Raw genomic sequence first — 23,227 nt, 5'->3', positions numbered from 1 at the left:
TTACAGCCCACAGATTTGTATTAAAGTGAGCAGTCATGCAGTGTTTAAAAATTGCAAACATTTTCAACTTCCATTTTTCATTTCTCTTTTTGATCCCCCCCCCTCCCCCTTTGATGGGACATTTCTGCATTTCCCCAGTTCTTCCAGCAATTTGCGGGTTTTATGGGAAGTGTGAAGAAAGTGTAAGTAAGGTCGAGCTTCCAACACTTGGTCTGCTCTCAGCCAATAACATTGTGAAACTGCTTGACAACGTTGCTTTTCATCCAAACACAAGTGCACATCTTAGACGTGCATGCACAAACACATACTAGCACAAACTAGTCTACCTCCATGCTTGACAGGAAAAGGAAATGGCTTTTCTCCATTTGGAGAGCCACAAACAAGAGGTGCTGCCGGCCCATTTCAGATAGCGGTCGTCTTAAAGAGCCCCTCTGTCTGTGAATATGGAGATGAGGATTTAGGAAGGAGGGAGAGAAGGAAAAAGAGAAAAATTGAGGGAGGGAGAGATCAGAGGGTGAAAAAAGAGGGAGGAAGAGAGAAATTCTGTCTCTGAGGTGCTTTTCCTGCCTGTCCTGTGGCCCTTGGCTGGATTTATGCACTGGATTTAGAAGACTTGTGTGTGTGTATGTGTGTGTTTGTGCATGTGTGCGGTGTAAATGACAGGGTCTATGTAAAAAAACAAAGCCAGAGGCGACAGGTCAGAAAGTAATCACTCACAAACATGCCTACAGTTAATAGGACAAGGAAACACAAACACTCCTAATCAGGTTCTTCCTCCTCATCTAGTTTCTCTCCATTCAATCCCCTAGTCTTCTACTCACAGTTAAACAGATCATACACTCACATGCACCGCGTACTGTACACGCATGCATTAGATGAGCGCACAATGCAACACTTCTCCACCTTTTTATCCTTGTGTTCATCGTTCCCTCCATTCACTGCACAGCCACTATCCATTGCACATTAGATAAGCCTATATGCATTTATATGCAGCTCTCCAGCAAAACAAACACTCGTCTGTGTGCGGCAGATAGCATCGCAGTATCACCATCCAGCAGCCACTACACACCACATGAATTATGGATTGTTGTAAGTGTGAGAAGGAGGTCACACGAGAACAACAGAGGGCAATTCCTGAGGTCCTGTTAAATTATTGACGACAGCAAATGTAACAGTTCATTGTCACCATTATTACTGTAAACACTGTGGATCTTAACAAAAAAAAACAAACACCCACCACTACCAATATTTTAGAAACCTTTGTATATAGGTACTGACCCAAAATGCATTACAACACAAGTCATTACAACTGCCCACACGAGTGTAATTCACAAAACTGTGACTGCTCATTACTACAACTATACTGTGGCTTTAAAGAGACTCTGTTTGTTGTTTACATCAAGGCTATAACTGTAATTTAGCCAATTAGCACATGCATATGTTGTCATATGTGATAATTAATGCTTAAAAATATTTATATGCTGATGGTTAGGTTGTATTAAATAGATTAATATTATTTTCTATACAAATACAACTGGCTGTGAAAATCTTCCATCATTAAAGAATAAGTGACATCGTAAAAGAAACATTACTGAACAGAAGTTTGAGTTACACAAATCATGTGGTCATCTTCACAGTTACAGCCTCTTTACTGTAAAGTTCCTTCTGGAGGACCCTGGAGGCTTATGGGGTTTAAGGCACTGACCATGAAGTGCAACATCCTTGATTTGAATCTCTCACTCTTCCAGGATCAGCTGCCTAATAAAGAAAAAAAAAACGTAAAAATAGCTTCTTTGTCTTGCTATCGCTACACGGGAGAAGGAATGAAACACTGTCCAGTAAAACCCAACTAGCAAATGTACTAAAAAGACTGCAACTTGATTAGTCACTTGATTTGCTCAACTCCAACTGCTGAAGTCTCAGATTTATCTAAGATTCAGCATCCATTTTAGACAGAAATAGATTTTGTCCCCGTTTTCTTACACTTTAATCACATTATGAAGGGGTCCATTCATTCACAGCATGATAAGGACAAAGAGTGATCCCAACAAATAAGTCTTCCAACCCCCATAATAAAATTAAATTGAGAACAAACGCAACCCTAACCTTTAAAGTACGAGATATTTTTAAAAAATCAACATCCGATATAAAACCACTAAAATCATTTGTTAAATATTTGTTTGTCCCGGCATTTCATATGTGAACAAAATAAAATCAATAGCCCATTTAAATACTCTATAAAACTGCATAAATTGCTGCATCTCGGAGTAATGCACAGTTTGCAGCGAACATAAAGAGCAGGCTGAATTCTCAGACACGTTATAATGTGGAACAGCTATTTTAAATGTAGCTTTTAGCAGATCTAATTATCAGAGCACAGCAGCTCCATCTCTCTCCAGAAATCCAGAGACGCGCAGTTCAGATGAAGTTAGCACTCTTAACGATCTTAATGTGAGTGTTTCTCTGTACTGTTAGTGTTTACACTGTGATATACCTCTCATCTCTAACCTAATGCATGCTTGGAGTAGCTCCAGCCCTTTTGTGCCCCTACACAGGATACGTGGGTATAGAAATTGGATGGATGGATAATTAGACAAACTGACAGCACTGGCAGCCATGCTACTGTCATCACATTTATCTTAAACCCCAATAATGTAATCACAGTTCCAACCACCATAATCATCATTATACGTGTATCTTATTCACCATCCGCCCAGAAATATGCCATCTTACAGTATCGGCATCATCGTCAGCATCTCAGCACAAGCTGACGTCACTACTGTACCACGTCTGCCCGCAGCTTCATCATCCTCTAGTTTCACAGACCTTGTCAGGTCTCATTTCTTAACAGCGGCACCATATAATGAGAGCCATAACCATTATTGTCCAAAGGTCTCCTGTTCCAATCCTTTACTTTACCAAATGACTTTCCCTTGCCCCAACTCTCTCGCCTTCTCTATTTCCCATTCGCCTGCTCTAATTACACACTGTTTGTTTGGCCTTCTGGCTGCCCCCTAATGCAGAGGAGAGGAGTCATTAAAATGATTTACAGAAGTAAACCCCACACCCACCCTTACCTCTCTTTCCTCACCTCACCTCACTCCACTGCATCCCTGCCCCCCTCTCTCCCTAAATTCCCGACCCCTTGCACCCCTAACATATAACTCAGTCAAATATCGCCGGTGGGATTCAAATCAGATTCGATTAATCCTTTTTGCTCGCTGCCTCTCTCTTTTAGTCCTTTCTCGCTTGCTGCCCTTTCCACCTCTTCCACTTTCTCCAGCACTCCCCAATCACATAACTGCAAACTTCTTAGGTTAAAACTGTTGTCTCCTTCCTTTCTCCTCACCCTTAGCCTTCTCTCTCCTTCCCTTTTAGACACACAGACAAACATTATTCCCCTCTTGAATTATGTGATGGTAAGAGACCGTAATCATTTCGGATGCCTGACTCAAATGTTATCTCCTTCCATTTACTCTGCTCCAGACATGAAAAAGCAGGGAATAGACTTTACTTCCTCTTCTTAATATGCCATCATAGGCCTGATGCATTTCACTTTTTCAACTTTTCTTTTTCACCTTACTTGACCTCCTGGAAAAAAGCACAAGGTAAACACCAGCCCGTCTTTTAAAATTAAGTATAAAACGTATACAACAGGCGAACACAAACAACAGGATTAAAATCGCATTCAATTAATCCCTTATTCCCATTGCCACCTACTCAGCAATGCTCCCTTTCTTGCACTTTCCACATCACTAACTTGCTCATTTTATTCCTCAACCTCCATCTTCTTGGGTTAAAATGGGTTTGTGCGCGAGTGTGTGCATGTGTATGTGTGGGCAGGTAAATAATTTTTTATTCAACTCTTTGACTCCATGTTATCTCCAGTACCTGACTTTCCCACACCCTCACTCCGCTTTTAATTAACACTCTTTATTTCACAGCTCTCCCTGCTAATCTCTCCATCAGAGGCCTATAGCGCTAAAGGCTGAGCTTTCACTCCCGCTGTGGGCTCTTTGTACTCTTTCAAAACAGAAAGAGCAACAAACACAAGTCTAGCCATGCACACACAGATAATAAGCCACATACACACCCACACACGGGCCTCTTGAAATACATTAATACGCTCAAATGAAAAAGCAAAAGTAAAGATGCACTGGCAGAAATATCTCATCTGATTTATTGCAAAAATCACATAATCTTCCTCCCTTTGTGCTGTGAACTTCAGGTGTCGCATAATGATGGTGTATTAACAGCTCTGTGTGATAACTGATGCATTTTAACTTCTAATAAAATGGGTAATTGGTGAGTTGAATCGTCAAAGTTTGAGATCCACACTGATAAGGACTAGTCTACCAAGATAAAGGAAGTGGTTATTGTGTCTTCATTGCGTCACTGCGTCTCCATGTAAAATAAACTCTCAGATAGTCCAGTAAATTTAGATTCTTTTATACACATAAATGACAGCATGCTTTTCACAGACAGCAGCCTGTGGAACCACGTGCATAAGGGCTTGTGGGACTATGGAGAAACTTAGAAGTCTTAGAAAATTACTCCAGGTGATGCCATAGTGATGCCATCAGAGTTACTGCAGCAAACAGACAGCCTCTGTTACAAACTTGAGTAATTGTCCGTTCATTTCTGCCTCTGTTGCTTTGATTTTTCTTTTATCAGTCTCTTGGGAGTCTTCCAACTTTACAGGAATGAAACACGGGACCACAGTGGTACACCTATAAAAGTTTAATCAATATCTAAAATGAATGTTGATACATTTTCTATCCATTTCATTTCAACTGACTGTCTCAGTATCCCCCCCCCCCCCCCCACACACACACACACACACACGCATGCTTAACATCATGCTTGCAAAGACCTTCGTGAGTGCATTGAGCTGAGTGTGAAAATGCAATCTAGCAAGAGAAAGATAACATCAAAGAGAGAATCTGGGCTTTAGGCGACAATTTATTTGGAGCTCTAATCGTTCCAGCAGTCGACTCAGATTCTCAACAAATCTCTAAGTACCATTAATAGGCGGTTGCACTAACCTGATGTTTTTAATCACTGGCTTACTGGATAGGTTAACTTGCATTATGTCCATGCAAATTATTCAGTATAGTCACAATAGTATGCGTAAGAACATACAGGATATCATATGAAAGATTAAAATGTCTTTATCGCATTCTCTAGATTTTCCGAAACCCCGACCTCTGACCTTGACGTTGAGGTTGAGGTCACTGATATTCTGAACCATCCAAGATTTCTAGCAGCTACACCTATGGTGTCAGTTTGAAACACCTACATCAACTCATTCTCAAGTTATTGCATTCACAAACTTGAGTGTCCACCTGACAGGGTGGTGTCCACAGCACCCTATCAGCTTTTATGGCTGAGGGTTAAAAATGGCTGCTGTAGATCCGTCATCAGATTGAGTATCAAAATGTTCTGGTTTGAGTCCAAAAAGGAATTTGTTAACTAACATAATCGATAGACAGACATTACAGGTTTGTTTTTGCACCAAACCCCACACTCACTCAGGTTTTGCTTTTATTCAAAGACTTCTGGATTCGACATATCTAGGAAATCATGTCAATATGGGCCAAAATCTCTGAGAAATGTTTATAGCATCTTGTTGAATCTATGTCAAATGGGAGTCTAACCTTGTACTAGCAAGGTGTAAATACTGAAATAGCTGTTTTTGTATGTGCCATCTCTATATTTTCCTGTCTGAGGAAACATTCACGGTTGTGAATATATCTGCAATAAGCTGTAGGCATATGTAATACCCTGGTCATTTTGCTGGTTTATAGAATAAACGTGCTTCTGTTAAGTCGTATATAAACATTGTAAACATCTTTGAGGAGGATCACCCAGAGTTACAGAGTATATTTTTCTCTGTGTGTAGGTATATAGCTGTGAAGTGAGAGCAGAGGAGAAAAAATGAAAGAAAAGTTGGTAAGGATAACATGGGCTGAACACCATGCAAGTGATGTTCTTCGTCTGCTTTGCTCCATCAATCTCCTTCATCCACCTTTGTCTTTAGATGTCTTTATTACAGTGAATCGCATTATACCGCTGAGCCATGTTTACACATGGGAGGCAAATCACATAATTGAAGAGTGTCAGACACTGATCCAGACAATATTTAAATGTAAATATGACATTGCCAAAGTGTCTCTGAAATCCATGCTGTAATCATACCGGTCTATGAATAGCTCTATATTTGCACTGCAGGCTGAGTGCAGCAGTTAAGCAAAGATGATTTCCTAGAACTCTCCTCAACTCCAGTAGCGTAAAAAACAATGTTCTATCACGGCAGCTCTGAGACGGTGTTGAGGGGTAAGCAACGGTGCGAAGAAAATCAGTGCTACCTTTGAGTGAAGACATCGGGTGTGTAATGCCATCACACGCTCGCTCTCTGCCTCCTGTTGAGCTTTTCCACACACTGTTCTGAACAATCGTCCACTCTCTCCAATTAGCCCTTTATTGTCCAATAATGAATACTTTTCCTGTAAGAGGCCGCCGCCCATTTCCTTCTCACAAGTTTACTGTGAGAAGTGATGGGGTGGGTCTGGCCAAGAGGAATGATTTGGGTTTTTTCCCAGTACCTTCATTGTTCACAGTCTTAAATAAAGACGTTTTGGCAGACTTTGGTTTGTATATGGAGCTGCAAATAAGGCTTCAGCGTGCTGGTTGCTGTGCGTGCCTGCTTTCTGGCCCGTTAAATAACTCTCATTAAAGGGCAGCAGCAACTAATAACAATGTCTGATCTGAACCAAGCTTGTCCCTGTGCCCCATCCCCTTCTCTCCTTCTTTAATTTCCCTTTAAGGCTGCTTATTGATTCTACCCCTTCCATTCTGTAAGTCTTTTTATTTATAACACAAAGCAATAACAAGAGTGTCACAACCTCAAGTTTCGTGCAAGCTATTAATAAGATGAATCTAAAAGCGGCAGATGCATGTTTACGATATACAGTATGGGTCTCTCCTTGACATCAATCTATTCATACTTTTTTCACCCTGTCTTCTAGACTTTACCTCCAACTCAAACTTTTGAAAGAAAGGGCAAAGTGAGTGAAAGAAAGAAGATATCAGGACCAAGGACAAGAGCTGACGAAACAGACTATGATGGAAAGAAAGGGAAGCCAGAAGGAGCAAGAGGAAAAAGGCAGAATGGGAGAGATGAGCAGGGCAACCGAAATGGCAGAAGAACTGCCAAAAGGCAGGCCTTGGTGGTAAATCCAGAGACAGACAAGGTGGAGAGAGACTGAGACTGAGGATGAGGCAGGGAGAAATACGGATGTGCTGAGGGGAACAGAAATGAATAAAAGATGGAGGGAGACAGATAGGATCGAAAGGTATCGGAGGTAAGTGAGAAAACTGCTGGAACTGTTAGGATTCTCAGTAGGCAGTTGCTCCCTCTTTCCATCTCAGCTGTAGTTATCAAGTCTAGCTTTGTGCAGTGCTGTTAAAATAACTACGGAGCTGTCACAGTGTGAAGTGCGCACGAGTTCAAAACAGTGCTTATTTATCAGTTTGCATTTGTGTAAGGTACATGTAAGTAGCACAAATACATAAGCCCATCTGTTGCCTTGAATCTCTATATGTGCGTGGGAATGCAGAGGAGCTGTTTCAGAATTGTGCATGCACAGTACATGTATGTGTGGGAGGGGGTATGGCAGAACATCACTATTTACAAGTATGTGAAAAGTCTGTTGGATTCTCTGAGAGCCGCAGTGTGCTTTGTTGGATCATACAGCCACGTAGTCTAACTGTTTAGCCAGACTGCACTGCAAGAAAATCACAATACCTGCAGGATTTCAATATTTAAAGAGCTTTTCTACATTCTTTGACACTCAGGTGAAAAAAAAGAGTCAACTGTGCCAGACAGGGTCCCTGTTACAGCTGAGATGGAGTAGAATTTTGTCATTTGTCTAGCTCTTTCTATGTTATTTTTCAGCTAGCCTGCCAGGTGTAACCCACTAACTGTCACTTTGTGAACATGCCCAAGGCTGAAAAAATGATCAGAAATACTAACCCACCAGTCTACCTAACATATATCTGAAACCAGGGGCTCATATTCAGAGGATAAATCCAAAGTGAATCTTTTTTTTTTTTCTGGCCAAATTCTTTTTGGTAATGATAATTTGGTACTTACCAAGGAGAAACAAACACATGTTGCTGGAACATAGAAGCACACAAGCCAACAAGTCAAGCCAAGCTTCAATATTTAGGGAGGAAGTCTAACGTGAGTGCACCTGAAACAATCTATCAATAAATAGCTGCACACTACAGCTCAACTACATTGGTTGTAGTTATAGATGATGTACGCATGTACTACCACAGTAAGTGCAGTAGGCTGAAGTTGTTCTGCACAAAATTATAGCATAGTAGTTATATATATTTATTATTAATCCTTTATTTATCCAGGCAAAAATCTCATTGAGATTAAAAATCTCATTTACAAGAGAGACCTGGCATCATAGCAACAAAAGTCACATACCACATATATATATATATATATATATATATATATATATATATATATATATATATATATATATATATATATATATATATATATATATATATATATATATATACACAGTATAGTATATAGAGTTATATCATATTTATATCATATTTTGGGGGGTTCCAATCTGTTTTCCATCTTGCTTTGGTAAAACTGAAGGTTACTTTTTCAAAGCTCTCTTCAACTAAATTATTAAACATGATATTAAAAATGAGGTAAGAGTATGATCAAGTTGTAAAAGAATTATCTATTGTTCAATATATCAGAAAAAACTTAGTTCACAGCAAGGTCAAAAGCACAGCAGATCTTGAAAATTAAACCCTTTCTTCTGGCTGTCAGTTAGAAAACAATATGAATGAATGTTTGGCTGCTGTTTTGAAGACTCGTCTTGTTGTAATTATGGTAGGTCATATGTGCAAATTATATTAAACCTCAGCTGTCATTATAGTGGCGGTAAGGGCAGTTATAGAATACCATGAAAGGTGTTTGTTATATCATCCTCACACAAAACCCCCACACACACACAAAGGGAAACGAGAACAGATGCAATCTGTGCAAATGATGCATTATTTTGTGTGAATGTGCTGTTAGTCCTCTAGTGTGGGAGGGTGACAAAATCGTGTAGCTAAGCTACAGTACGGGTGATGCTAGGGACTCTGTTTGTTTGTGTGCTTGTGGTAGTGTACATAAACAAGAATATGTGTGTGCATGAGGGCTGAAATGAAGGTAGGATGTTGTTATCATCTCCCACTGCCTCCCACCCTCCATCCATCCCAGCTCTCTGTCGTCTCAGCGGCAGGGGCATGTAAGTCGGTTACAGCAACATAATTTTCAGGTGGGTCAGATGGCAGCATTTTGCACCCCCACACCACCTCCCTCTCTCTGACTCCCTCTATCCATCCACCACCTCTGGCCAATGCTAGAACTTTACAACTGGATGAGCAAAGTGGCAGCGGCTACCTACCTGGCTCTGTGATTGACTGCAGTGCCGCTGAGCGAGCTTCACTGTATCTGTGCCATGTTTATAGCTTCTTTCACCTTCGCAGTAATTGAATCCCTCCCCATGCGAAATATGCACTGCCAGACAGGCAGATGTGTGCGTGGATGAAACCCATCGTGTGTGTATGTTACGTGTGGGAGCTGGGAGTTGACTGACAGGCTACATAACTCAATTCCGAAATTCTGAGGGAACCTGACTGCTGTTTTCCTGTGTGTCTGTGTGCGAGCATCTACTTATGTGTGTCTGTGACTGGACGCAAATATGTGTGCAGCGATTTGAGGGTGAGTGGTATATGTATGTGGCTCCTATATAATTCTGTGGAGCTTTCCACAGATATCTGAAAGGAAAGTGTGCAGTGGATTAGAAAAAAAAAACGTACACAAAATAGATTTCTAGGTGCACACACTTTTTATGCTCATTTTTTCACGTGCCAGGCTCAACCAGTCGGAGGTGTGTTTGGCATGACAAGATTGCTAGGACAATGATGCATGTGTATGTGCCTGCATGTGTGAGCAGAATACCACTTAGCCTCTTTCAGGCAAATACATGCATAAGAGCACACAAAACTGTAAAACGACCACTATGTTAAGAACAGGTCAGGTAGGAGAGGTGAATATGTAATGGATAAGGGCCACATAGGTCAGATAAGACAGATGGACAAAGCAGGGGAGGAAAGACAAAAGTAATGAGGCCTGCATAAAAGTCTACCTGTGAAAGATGGAAATTGGTAGGATGTATATGAGGGAATTAAATATGAAGGTGCTCGACTCTCTTCTGGTGTTTATGCTTTGGGAGAAATAAAAGAAAGGCCAGAGACAGAGACAGAGAGAAAGAGAGAAGGGGGTTAGTTGAAAACTGTCTTGGGAGGAAGGGAAGATGGGTGGGAGATGAATGGATATGGTTGGAGGGACTGCACGGTCTCTGAAGGGCATGTACAAAAATGAGCTTCCACCTTCAGAATACTGCTGTGCAGCGTATAAGCAAAATGCACACTTCAGCAAGCCCAGAGCAAAAGAGATGGCAAGAGAAGGTAAATCTGGAGATAAGGGGAAAAAGAAAAAAAAACTCCAATTGAGCATAAAAAGAAAATATAAAGTTAAAAAAGAAAGGAAGCTGGAATTGAACTTATCAAGAGAAATTGGAACTGAGGGTGAGAAGAGGTGCGGAGAAGTCAAAAGTAATATTGGAAATGAATTGATGCGGCGTGTGTAAATGGAAGGCGGGTGAGGAAAAACAAAGAGTCAGATGGAAGGAAAAAACATTTTGTACATGCAAATGAGAATGAGAAAGCAAAAACACAGGCATTTGTGGTGACCACCTGGGCCCTGTCAATCGTGTCTTTCTCTCTCTCTCTCTCTCTCTCCTTTTCCCTTTCACTGTCTATCCCTCCACACCTGGGTTCGCCTGCCCGCGGCTACAGTACAAGAGGTAGATAGCAAGAGGAGGCAGGAATGGGGTGGAAGCAGCAGGGAGGCAGGAGAAACTGCCAAAGTATCCATCAGCAAGCAGTCCTGGCAACAAAAAGTCCCCTTTCCCCTTCACCAAGTCTGTCTTTCCAACTATCATTGAGTCTCCCTCTCACTGCAAACTCTAAGTAACAGTTGGAGCAGATGCATGCGGACACATGCACCTGGATCACAGAACTGGCGGGTGTGTGTGGGCATAGGCATGGGCATTTAAGCATCAACGAGGTTAGGCACAGAACGATCGGAGCACAAGGAGGGATAAAAGAGGTTTTTAGCGATCATGGTGAGTACAAACAAAAAGACAGCAAGTCAGTGTTGAGGCCCTTAAACCAGCTTCACACTGTGGGAGAATTGGGAATGAAGGATAAAAGAAAGGCAGCCAGAAAAAGAAGAACACGGCATGAAAAGGTGGAGAGAGAATAAGTATAGCAATCAAGTGGGGGAAAAAACTGGTTTAGCTTGAGAACAAAAGGCAGACAAAGAGTGCTACATGCATAACAACAAAGCTAAAAAGTGAATGTGCATTTAAAACACAATCACCAGGTGTGTCCCTCTATTTGTCTGCAATACTCTAGAAGCTTAGAAAAAGGAAGACAGGAATGGCATTTAAAAAGCACAGCACAAAAATCCCCACTGCAGTAAGGAAGTATGAAAACTCCAAAGGCTCTCTGGAGTGCTTGCAATGTTTGTATTTGTGCATATGCAAATTTAGGTGTGTAAATTAGCGCAAGTGCATGAGTCAACTTGCCAACCTGTCTCTCTGCTTTGATTCAAATTTGTGCACATTTCTGTAACTTAACCACTGATTTACAAGTCAGTCATCATTTGGGATCAACCTGCTTTTTAATTACGAGTTGTTTATGTTTGTTTTTCATTTCCCCCATAAGCTCATAAATTGCTTTCCTCACCTCAACTTAAAATCGATCTCCATGATAAATAAGCATCGTTATAATTGCATATACAAGTAGTGCTGTCGCAAACTAAAATTTGTGATTGCATGCACACACACACACCTTTTGGTGTTTAATTGCTCAGTGGCAAATATTTGATAATGGCTGACTTATTATAATGTAACAATACAAATCTAATTAATGTTATAGTCTGTGCCTTAAAGCTAGGGCTTTATGATTGTTTTAAGGGCATAATTTGCTTTTGTGTAACTTCTCTGACTAGCACATAGAATCAGATGGCTGAAATTCATGGCTATTTTTAATTGTTAAAAGATTTAATTAATCTTTAAAGATCAGGATATTGTTGAAATAGGTAGGGTAGTTACGATGTTAGGATTTCAAACTGGATACTGATACCCAGGAAAATACAAAATAACATTTTAAAACCACTAGGGAAAAAATTACAAAGCAGTGATAGTGAAATTTCGCTGGACAAATTTGCAGCATTCTATATTTATTTTTTCTAACAAAGTTTCAAACTTAATAGACCTGACCAATCAGACTTCTGCATTTGGCGCAATATAAGCTGATAGTGTAACACGTACACCAGTACTGAATGTACGAATAGTAAAAAAAAAAAAATGTAAAAACCCACTAGTTTATCTCAGACACACAGCTAGATGCTGCTCCAGGTTAATCAGCTCTCTAAAATTATTTCTATGTCTTCTCAGATGTGATTCCAAATCTGCCAACAAAAGCTCAAATTTCCCCACTGACATCCTTTAATATGTACAAAAGTGGTCGCAATACAACTTCAACTCCTGGATCAAACTAGGAAATTCTCCCTGCTACGTTCCTGTGAGAATTGTAATATTTTCCACAAAAACACAACACATTGGTACATACATTACATGACAAGTTCAGAAGAAAAAAAAACAGGCAACTAGGCATAATAGGCATGATAGGCACGACTAGGCATTTTGACTAGGCAAAAATAACTATAAAGGCAACAATATCTTAAGGTTTTCTGAGTTAGTACTGTGCTTCTGGTGAAGTTGTACCATATTTTTGTTGCTGATCAAACAGAGTTGATAAGATAGGCCATCCACGTTTCTGTCTAGTTGATCCAATACTTTTTCCTGCTTCAATCTCAGACTTTAAGAGAAAAATAACACTTTTCTGTCATCAATTATTGTGTTATCCTGTGAAATTAATAAAGTCTATTAATGTTACAGACAGGCAGCAATAACATTCTTTTTATTTTTAGCCACAGCCACTAGCTACTACCTTAACAATAACAAAGGCTAATGTGGCTATTAGGTAACTGCTAATAGTTAAAGAGCTAACATTAACATATGTGACAGCCTGTTAACATTTATGATAGCTATTAAATACTTTAACGTGGCTGAAACTGGAGTTTTAATGATCTTACGAAGTTCCTCATATACTGTTGCTCAGTGTTGGTAATGAAAGAAGGGCTGTGTGAAGCTGCGTGCCACCTTTAGCAGGTGAACACAACAATGTGGGTATCTAAACAAATCAGACAGTCATTTTTTACACACACACACACACACACACACACACACACACACACACATATATATATATATATATATATATATGTATATATATATATATATATATATATATATATATATATATATATATATATATATATATATATATATAGCCCGACGTCCCGGAGCTAGCGATTTTTTTCAGTCCGGCTACCAAAATCTATCTCTGCCCTGCCCGTCGGGCTATTGTAGGAAAAATATATGTCAATGCTTTTGCATTCTTTCAGAAATGTAGCTGGGTAATTATGTCATTGGCATCGGTGAGCCACTGTCAATATGTGACATATTGAAGTCTTGTTTGAATTTGCGCTTGTTTTTTTGCTTTCACTTTGCAATCGTGCGAACTGTGTATAGAGAGCGACAGCACTGATCTGTGAGTGATGATAATTTGTGCACCAATTCCTCTGACATCGTCTTATTAATCGTTAGCTTACTATGCAAACATGACAAGTGAAATCTCCCGCAGCTTAAACATGTGAGAGGTTGATCGCGCAGAGAATCGCTGAGCTTATGTGAGTGCGCATGTAAAAGCATTTCAGTTCTGCTGAGCCAAATAAGACAGGTCAGGGTGAAGAAGTGACAGCCAAAGAAAAGCTTACCACAAAACGGAGAAGTTATGACAAATCAGACTATAAGGCAAAAAGAAAGTGCAGCTTTATGGTTTCATGGACAAAAGAATTTCTGTGGCTGCGATATGATGAGCTATATAACCAGGGCTGCACATAAGTGGTCCGCAGGTGCGCATTCGCTGTCAAAATAAAAAACACGCACAAGGGTTAGGGTTAAATTTAAAACTGTACTTTTGAGTTAAAACATATATTTATAATTTTAATAAATGACAAATTAAAAATGCATGAACATTTTTTTGTATCGAAAAAATATCGAACCGTGACACCAAAGTATCGAACCGAACCGAACCGTGAATTTTGTGTATCGTTGCACCCCTAACATATATATATATATATATATATATATATATATATATATATATATATATATATATATATATATATATATATATAAATATATATGTATATATATATATATATATATATATGTGTGTGTGTGTGTGTGTGTGTGTGTGTGTGTGTGTGTGTGTGTGTGTGTGTGTCCATAAAGGTCATTTTGTACTATGTACTGCATAGCAACTGGAATCTTGGACACTAAAGCAGATAAAGCTGCTCTGATAAACGGAGGAGAGATGGTAGACCTCATGGCCTTTGGGAAGAGAAAAAATAATCAAGAATGAAAGCACATTCCTCCCTACAGCTTCCTTTTATTAGTTTCTCAACCAATAAAGTAAGTTACTGTATATGCAGTCAGGAGGCGACAGTGTCGTACTGTGTGTTCTGTGGTGCCTTCCAGACTGTAGGATCTACGGCATATTGCAGACACAAAAACCTCTTGCTGTTCACGGCTACATGGAAAGAGCTAAAAATGACTTTGGTACCATCCACAGAACCCCACTGGCCCCTGCAAGCTGCTTCACAGCTCAATTCACCAGTACTGCCCAGTGGGTGGCAGTTGCTATGAACCACTGTTTCCCTGCAACTGCGCCCAGTGCCCTAGGCCTGTGTCAAGCTCATTCAGTATCATTGCCTGTAAGCCTGTTTCTCTCTTCCACTTCTGCAATGGCCAGAAAGGAGAGCCATGGTTCATGTGTGTTCAATGATAAAACTATTCATCAAACAGAAAGAACATGTCTGTGTCAAGTCAAGCACCACCTCAATCTACTGGTGATGCTTAATGGGAGATGAGGGGAGAGGGGTTGTACCTGTTAACAAGCATAAGGTGAATCAGCAGTCATGCACTTAAACGCCCCTTCAGCCGCTCGAGAGGAAATTAATCCTGGGAGAGAATCAACCAGAGCTTTCCTCAAGGTCATTGGTGCCTGGCTACTTTTTAAGTGGCCTTGCCAGCTCTAACAGTCTTTGCAGAAACAATCGTAGCACCAATCCAATTTGGCTCAGTTTCTTTTCTTTTTACTTCAGTGCAGACGGCTGCATTGCCTCACTATTGTTTTGCCCTGCTGAAAGCAGAGCATGAATTGATGACCTTATGAATCTCAAAGAGCCTGGCAAATCATTGCAGTAAATCAAGCACCAGCACATTAAGCATGACTGCAGGCTCTTTCCCCCTAAGTTTCTTTCTTTTTCTTTCTTCTTTGTGTCCATCTCTTTCACACTCTTTCCTTCCTACGAGCACTTGGGGATATTGAGAGCAGCCAACTTTTTGAGGATTGTTTTCATGTGCTGCTAATTAATTGCCTCTAATTAATGGTTGTTTACGGGTTGCTAATGAAGTGGATCAAAGCCTACTACTCCTGATGTGGAGGCTCTTGTCTTAGGCTGTAGAAGGAGATGAAGAGAAGAGCAGACAGACAGAGACAAGCAGCGCAGAGAATTGAGGGGTGATTCTGACAGTATAGCGCTAACTACGGTTGAGGCTCTTTTTTTCTTCAGTACCTTTATCAACTATCATTTGGCTTCTGTGCAGAACAGAGCTGAGCAGTCTGACTTTGATATATCGGCAGCTGCTGTTATCTCTGGTGTTATCTTGAATGATAGCATTTGGTTTTTAAAGTGGATACAGTAAACTGCAATGTGTACTTTTGCAACATTTAGAAAAATACTCTATGAAAACAGTTTCTTCCTAAATACATTTTTAAAGCAAACACCCCTCTTTCCATACAACTTTTAATGTTTTCAGAAAGCATTAAACATTCATTAACATGATGAAGCTTTGATGATGTTTGAAATAAAGGAACAGAAATGCCACTCCTGAGGTTTCTGTAACCACTGTATCTGACTCTATCACTTTATCTCTGTCAGACATGGTCTTAGCGCGAATGAATTTGCCACTCATGGGAAAGACATTTTGCGAGCTTTCTAAGATAGAAAACTCATCCGAGACCTCTCCAGCATTGTTGTGACCGTCTTCTGAAAATCTCCATCTGATTTCCCAGTAGATAGTGCGCTGCTTGGCAATTTCCAGCATCCGACAATCTCATCAAAGCAAACCTATTAATGGCAATGATATGAAGAAGGATTCTAAATGGCAGACAGATGAATAGCCCTGTGCGTGTGTGGGTGTTTAATTCTCCAAGCCGAAGCGCCATGTAGCTTTGCTGAAAGTGGGAGGACTGTCCACGAGCTGCTGGTAAACAATTTCAATACTTGTTTGCCTGCGTTTTTGTGTGCATGTGGGTGTGACAGTGCATGTGCATGCTGTGACCTCATCGATCATGACACTTTGCCTCTCAGGTGTGGTCACCTACACAGTGCCTGCCCGCGCTCGCTTTTCTCGGTATATTGCCATCCATCTCTGTTTCGCCTCTTCCCCCTCCTCCTTCTCCTTCCCCACATCCTCTTCTCATATCAGCACCCTCTACTTTTCTGCTTTGGCCCCACCTACCTAATCTCTCTCTTCCCTCCTTCCTCACTTTTTTGGCCCCATAGATCAGTCATACTGCACCGCAGGGATTGCTTTCTCTCTCTCTCTCTCTCTCTCTCGTTCTTTTTTTTTAAACACGCCCTTCCATTTTAGAGCTGAAATCCTGCAATCATTCACTCGTTTGTTGGACTTCTCTCTGCCTGACTTTCTCCTCTGCTCTGTTCCTCCCTGCTCCAGTGGTCTGTGACACAAGCCCCTGGCGCTTTCCCTCCCCCTCCTTGCGGTCTTCCTTCGTTCTTTTATACACTGTGCAGCCAGCCATCTCTCCCTCTCTCCCCGTAACCCTTTCACTCTCCCTCTGTGACCCCATCAGTCCCTCAGTGCCCCAGCTAAGGCTGGTCACTCTTCATCAGCTAGCCTCCACTGGACACACAGACCTCCCAAAAGCAAAGGGAAATGGGGTCTTGTTGGCAACATTTGTGCCCAGCCTGACAGTTTCACCTAGGTTTAAGTTCATTTCTGACCCTCCTTACCCCGACGCGAGCACCTAATTACCAGTCATCCTCTCCTCCTCTTGTCTCTACATCAAGTCTTCCAGGCAGGATGTGTATTAGCCTCAGCACTGCCAGAGTACACAGTTTCCAACTCTTCAATTTTAGGCACTTGCCCTCTTCAGCTAAATAAGGCTCTCTCATCCAATCACAGCTAGTGAGGGCTCTGTTGCAGTGCCTGAGTGGGGATAATCACCTTGGTTACTGGCATTACCAGAGGCTGCTGTCTGGCCACGTTAGCGCTGCGCCCTGTGGGAGCTGCCGAAACAGGTGTCACAGCAGCAAGGAAGGGTGTTAAACAAGCCCAGGGCCAGGCAGGAGGCATAAACGTTTACTCTTAGTCATGGAAACCATGTCACCAATAGCAAGGAATGTTCCCCAGAATGGCATTAGTGGTTCAAAGTTGGGGGTTTTTTAACGTCAGAGGACTGCCTCTTTCAACTTTGTCTCTTTTACCTGCCTGCAATTCAGGGTTAGCTTCCGTTGACATAATCACACCTTGTGCTCAGCAGCTGCCTTTGTCAGTATTCCCTAAAAAGCTACACAAAGACAATCACTTTTTGTGACACAGTCACAGCTTCATGGCAAAGACAAATACACATCGAGAGGGTTCAGCATCTGGAGAAAAGCTGCTGGCTCAGGGGACACGAGGTCGCAGCATGGGCAGCTGGACCCAAAGAGGCGATCTACTTTTGCACTGGGCCAGTCAGTTCAGAGAGAGTTAAGAGTATCAGATTGATTGGCAGGCTTCGAATGCCAGCAAATGGAGGAGACGTCCTTGGCATCCGAGTCAGCATTAAAAACTTCAGCTGCAAAGTTGGTGAAACGCCAGTTGTTCTCAAAGAGCGACACGTAAGGACGACATAGATCACCATTATGATAATCACAAGCTGCACTGTCTGGGGAATAGTAATGGGAAGGAGATGAGGTGGCAGCCATAAAGAGTGTTTCTACATTAGTGCTGGCCTGATTAGATTGACAGAAAGTTTCACTAATGGACGATTAAACAAATGGTCAAATGAGATATAAGGATCCAATTACCAATTGGCGTCTTTGTGTGCCCCTTTCAATCATTGTGCTTCATGTGTTCTGTTTGCATGAACTTGTTCGTGAGGACGCAGCAGAGTGAAAACAAGAGCTGAAAAAAGGCTGAAAAGGGGAACGCTTAGTCATATGATGTGTCCCTGCAGGGATATAGAGGAACTTGCTCCTTCCTAGGTCCTTTTATTTCTATTCAAGTGAAAACAAAATCCTTTTTGAACCTGGTATATAATACTGGAAGAAGTTACGGAAATGTATTTATTGTGTGAAGCAACCGCAGATCAAAACAAATGAATTATGGATTGCACAGAAGACTGGAGGGCAGATTAGGAGATAATTACTGTAAAATACATCACCTGTACTAAATGGTGAACCTCGAAACCTCTGCTTCTGAGTAATGGACCCATGAAAGCCCAAGGGAGAATAAAAGCAGCCCACACTGAGCTCTGTAACTCTTTCAGTTGTGACTATCCCAAAAAGTGATACAGTCCAATTTGTTTATGGAGCTTATGTTGAGCCAGTTGTTCAGCCGAGATAGTGGGCCACCCTGTCAGGACCCTTTAAGAATGCCCTGGTTGATCAAACATGGCCACGCGCAGCAGCAACAGGCAGCATATTTTTCCTTAAAGAAAAGCTCCTTTCAGCTTCTTCTTTGTTGACAGGCATAGTCTGCCAAGTTCAGGTTGTCCAATTATTTCGACCTACAAAAAGCAGGGAATCTGAGGGGGAAAAGAATTCAACGCTGAAATCTGATTGTGCACTGGGCTTTAGATATTCACCTTGAACCAGCAGATGGCAGGGCAGAGAGCAAAGAAGGGAGGTCTAGGTCTTCATAATTAAATTGCCAAGAAGTTTATCTTATTTACGGGGAAAATTATGCTCCAAGGTTTGGATCAAAGGATAAACCTTGGCTCACGGTGAAGACATTTTCAGCACATTAAAAAACAAAGATGCTGAAATAGCAAGCCCAATGTAACGTGGAAGAAAGTAAAAAGGCAACGTTAACTCTGGAATGATGCAAACTGTGCCTGACAAGCATCAAAATCTGCACTTGAGTTCAGACAAACTCTTGCATAAGCAGTAATATAACTATGTTCAAAACAGGTAAGCTGTCTATAGGCAAGATGTGTGTGGATGTTCATATGCGTTCCTGCATTTATTTGAGTGATCATATAGTATGTGTCCATATTTTTATTTTTTGTGGGTACTGCATTTCCCTTGATGCTTGTGTTTACACGCCAAACCTCCCTTCTGTGACTCACAGCGACATTGATTTATGCATGGCTTCACTGAGTGTTTGTGTGTATGTGCATATGCACACGCGCACTTGCACACACCAGCTATAATTGGTATTCAAATCTCCTCCCACAAGTACGTCCAACTGCTGCCGTTTTTCAGCCACCAGAGTCCCAGCCAAGGTCCAAACAGGATGATGGGGAACAAGCTCAAACGGATGGCTCTCATTGCACACATTCAAATAAACAAATGGAGGTGATTTAATGCACACTGCGATAAGGGAGGTGGTAATGGCGGCATAGGAGAGAAATGGGGATGAGTTGTTAGAATGGAAGTGATGGAGGGTAGCGATTAAGGGTGGGCACGAAGCAGAGGTGGAGTTAACAGCATTTGTTACTGTACGTGCTTTGCAAGTTTGGCCTGCAGCTGCTGTTGATCAGACACCTCCACAAAGCCAGGCAATCTGCGCACAAACATACAGCACTGACTGTGTGTGCATGTCCCTCAGGCCTGCCCGTCAGACACACTGTGAAGTCTTTCTGCCTTTCTTCTCTCACTTTTCCTCGCTCCCTCGTTCTTTTCTGCCTTTCTTCCTCTATCCATCTTTCCATCCCTCTGTCTCTCCCTCATCCTTCACAGAAGCGCCAAGTCTTCCAGCCTCGCTATCGTCACAGCAACCTCTCAATCTATCTGTCCACTCATCCATCTATTTGTCCATATCTATTCTAGCATAATAACAACTGCCAACTCTCTATAGCCTCCCACCTTTCCCTTCTTTCAGATTGGTGGAAGAAAAATAACCGAGACAAGATCTTTATTAAATCTCTTTTTTCCTAATGCAGACACAGCATCGGTGCACATCTGCAAGGTTTTTAGAAACAGACCATCTTTACTCTACCTCATCTCCCTCCTTTCTCCACCGACCTTATGCCTGTAACACCCCTAAACTCCCCAGCCTCCTGTCTCTCTCAGCCCCTGTCAGAGGCTAGATTAATGACAGTGATCAGTGAGCAGCCCCCAGCTGAGGTTGCCTGCAGCTTAGGCAAAACCCTGCACTGTACGCAGCACGCACGCCCATGCACACACACTAATGTAAAGCACATACTTGCAACACACACACATATTCATAGATGGGTGCCCAAACCCACAAACACAAACCCCATACACAGTGAGAACAACATACAAATACCTATAGCTCATGCATACCTTAACCACCCAGTGTTCATTAAACACATACATACACACAAACACACACACTTTCTCCAAAGGAAAAAATCAATATCTATCAATATACTGGCTCTGGTGAGGTCGGTATTAGTGCAGCCACAAAAATGGCTTTGGTAAGGTAGTTCTTGTATACAAGAGACATCAACATAACAGCACCGTCCAGGTTTGAGTGTGTCCATGCCTCACCAAGCACTTAACTATTTCACTGCCTCAGGACAACATAAACAAGGGGTCACAGAGTGCAACAGCCACAGGACACAAACCAGCAGAGCAACATTTATGTGCACATTGTCATCATCAATCCTCCTTAGTCAAAATCACAGAGGCTTCAGATGGACTTTTCTTTTTGAAAGTTTTATTTCAAATTGCATCCAAACAAATCCCACAAAGATATCCAGCTGAAGTTCTTCAGAGGCTAATCCAAATCCCCATATTTTGCAAATGTGGCACTTAAGAAGCTACTGAGTGACCATAACTAGCCAACTACTGTGTAAAAGAAGTAAAGCAGGACTATCCCAACCTGAAGTGTTCCAGTGACGGTGATAAAAGCAATACAAAACACTACAGGTACTGTTACAAGTTGCTGTAAAGCATTGTTAGATGTTATTTTAGCTGATAAGGGGGAGGCTCAAAGGTCTTTACAGTCCCTCACCCTTCTCCAGAATATAAAAGCAGTAGCAAACAGCACTGCCGCTGCTGGTGTGTCTGAGACATGTCTGGTCCACTGCGGGCATTTGTTATGAGCTCTCGTGTGTTCTATGAGAATATTTAATCGGAGCTCTGTGTGTGTCGCTGCATTCACAGGCTGCATAAGTCACAGGCTCCCATTTCCCATTCCGAAACAGACAACAGCTGTAATAAAATGAATCCCAACATCAGGAGAAAATGTAAATTCTGTGACGCACAAGGGTTGAGAGAGCATTGGCTTCTTTCATTAAATATTCATGCATGGTCAAAAAAAAGTGGCCACCTTTCACTTTTCTTTTCAACGACTTGACATTTTAGGGGTCTTCCCAGCGTAGCAGTTCCGACATGTGATTAAGACAATGACTCATATCCATGTAACAATACAGCCCCGGCTTCCGCAAAGGGCATTGACTCTAATTACCCACTGAGAAATATTAACACCAGTCCACAAAACAACAGTAAACTGGCACATCTGCACGTGTTTTGCTCCGTGGTGCGCTCCTCCTCCTTCCCGTCCAAGTGCACAGTAAGTCAGAGTGGACCCGGTGCATTTTAAGCGTTATTCAGCTTCTACTTAGAGGACTTAGATAAACTTGCACAGAAAAGCCCAAACACATCGAGACGGCGTGACACTCTTCCCATTCACATCACATTCGTTCACTTTCATTTGAGCCTTACCAGTGTTGAGCAGCCAAGCCACTGTTACGATGGTTAGAGGGACGCAGTAGTTCCACACGGTCGCGAAAGCCATCGCGGGTATTCCCCTCTGATATCTTTCTTAATATTCCTCTTCCTTTGAGAAATCAGAGTGACATGAACCCGCAGGTTCACCCTCCGACAGCGCCTTTAGCGTCTATGTGTGTGTGCGCGCGTGTGTGTGTGTGACAGGGCGCGCGCGTGCGACTGTGCGTGAACGAATGTGTGCTTTGTTAGGCTTTCCGAGCGTAATAGCAGGTCTTTACATAGTAATGCTCCCCTCTCATACACACCCACTTTCTCTCCCTCTGAATCCCCGAATATGACGGCTTGGCCGGTTTTTCTTGGTTACTTTACATTGTAAATATATTGTAAAGCTTGCCAATTGGGCGGTCCTGGATGTCTTTCTAGCCAATTGCAGAGAGCAGGAGCAGGTGGAGGGGTGTGCGGATGTGAGCAAGGGGCTGGGTTTAAAAAAAAAGAAATGGGCTATCCAGGAGGAGAGCCGGGGAGGCAAGAGGGGCTGCGTCTTCCAGTTAATTGAAATCAATTCGCTCTAAATGTGATTGATAACCAGCATTAATTTTCCGACTCAAACAACCAATTTATTTCAAATTCCACCCCAAGGACTTAAAAGATGCAAGGCACGCTGATTAAGATGACGGAAATGAATGGTTGTTATTGTTCAAATTTAGGGACAAGTGGTGCAAAAAATGTAAAGTTGACTGTAGGGAGGGAAACGCAGCTTAAGAAACGCGATCATTTGAAAGATGGCACTTCGTTTGAAATTACTGTTTGGCTATTTGGTGGTAGAAACTCCGTGAAACTCAGTGCCAAATCAGTCCAAGCAGTAGCCTCTGGGTAGTTTGAGATTCAATTCTGTTGCAGAGGCTGCTTTGAATCCAATTAATGTGCATAGGACTCATCAAGAAG

The 23,227-nt window shown here is 41.8% G+C and overlaps 1 protein-coding gene across 1 annotated transcript in view; it reads right to left on the bottom strand.

The window, feature by feature from the left end:
• Window positions 1-22,644, bottom strand: part of cadm4 (cell adhesion molecule 4) — a 186,421-nt gene extending 163,777 nt beyond the window's left edge. The window contains exon 1 of the mRNA XM_086311223.1: window positions 22,277-22,644. Coding sequence (XP_086167349.1) covers window positions 22,277-22,349 — 73 coding nt within the window. The 5' untranslated portion in view covers window positions 22,350-22,644. The remainder of the gene's footprint in view (window positions 1-22,276) is intronic.
• Window positions 22,645-23,227: the final 583 nt, after the last annotated feature.

Source organism: Aulonocara sp. 'chitande type north' Nkhata Bay, linkage group LG11, assembly GCF_057382095.1.
Source record: "Aulonocara sp. 'chitande type north' Nkhata Bay isolate Kocher_YH1m ecotype deep benthic linkage group LG11, A_spYH_male_GT1.1, whole genome shotgun sequence".
Lineage (NCBI taxonomy): Eukaryota > Metazoa > Chordata > Actinopteri > Cichliformes > Cichlidae > Aulonocara > Aulonocara sp. 'chitande type north' Nkhata Bay.
Note: the sequence above shows the minus strand (reverse complement) of the source record. Positions and strands in the feature narration are given on the sequence as shown.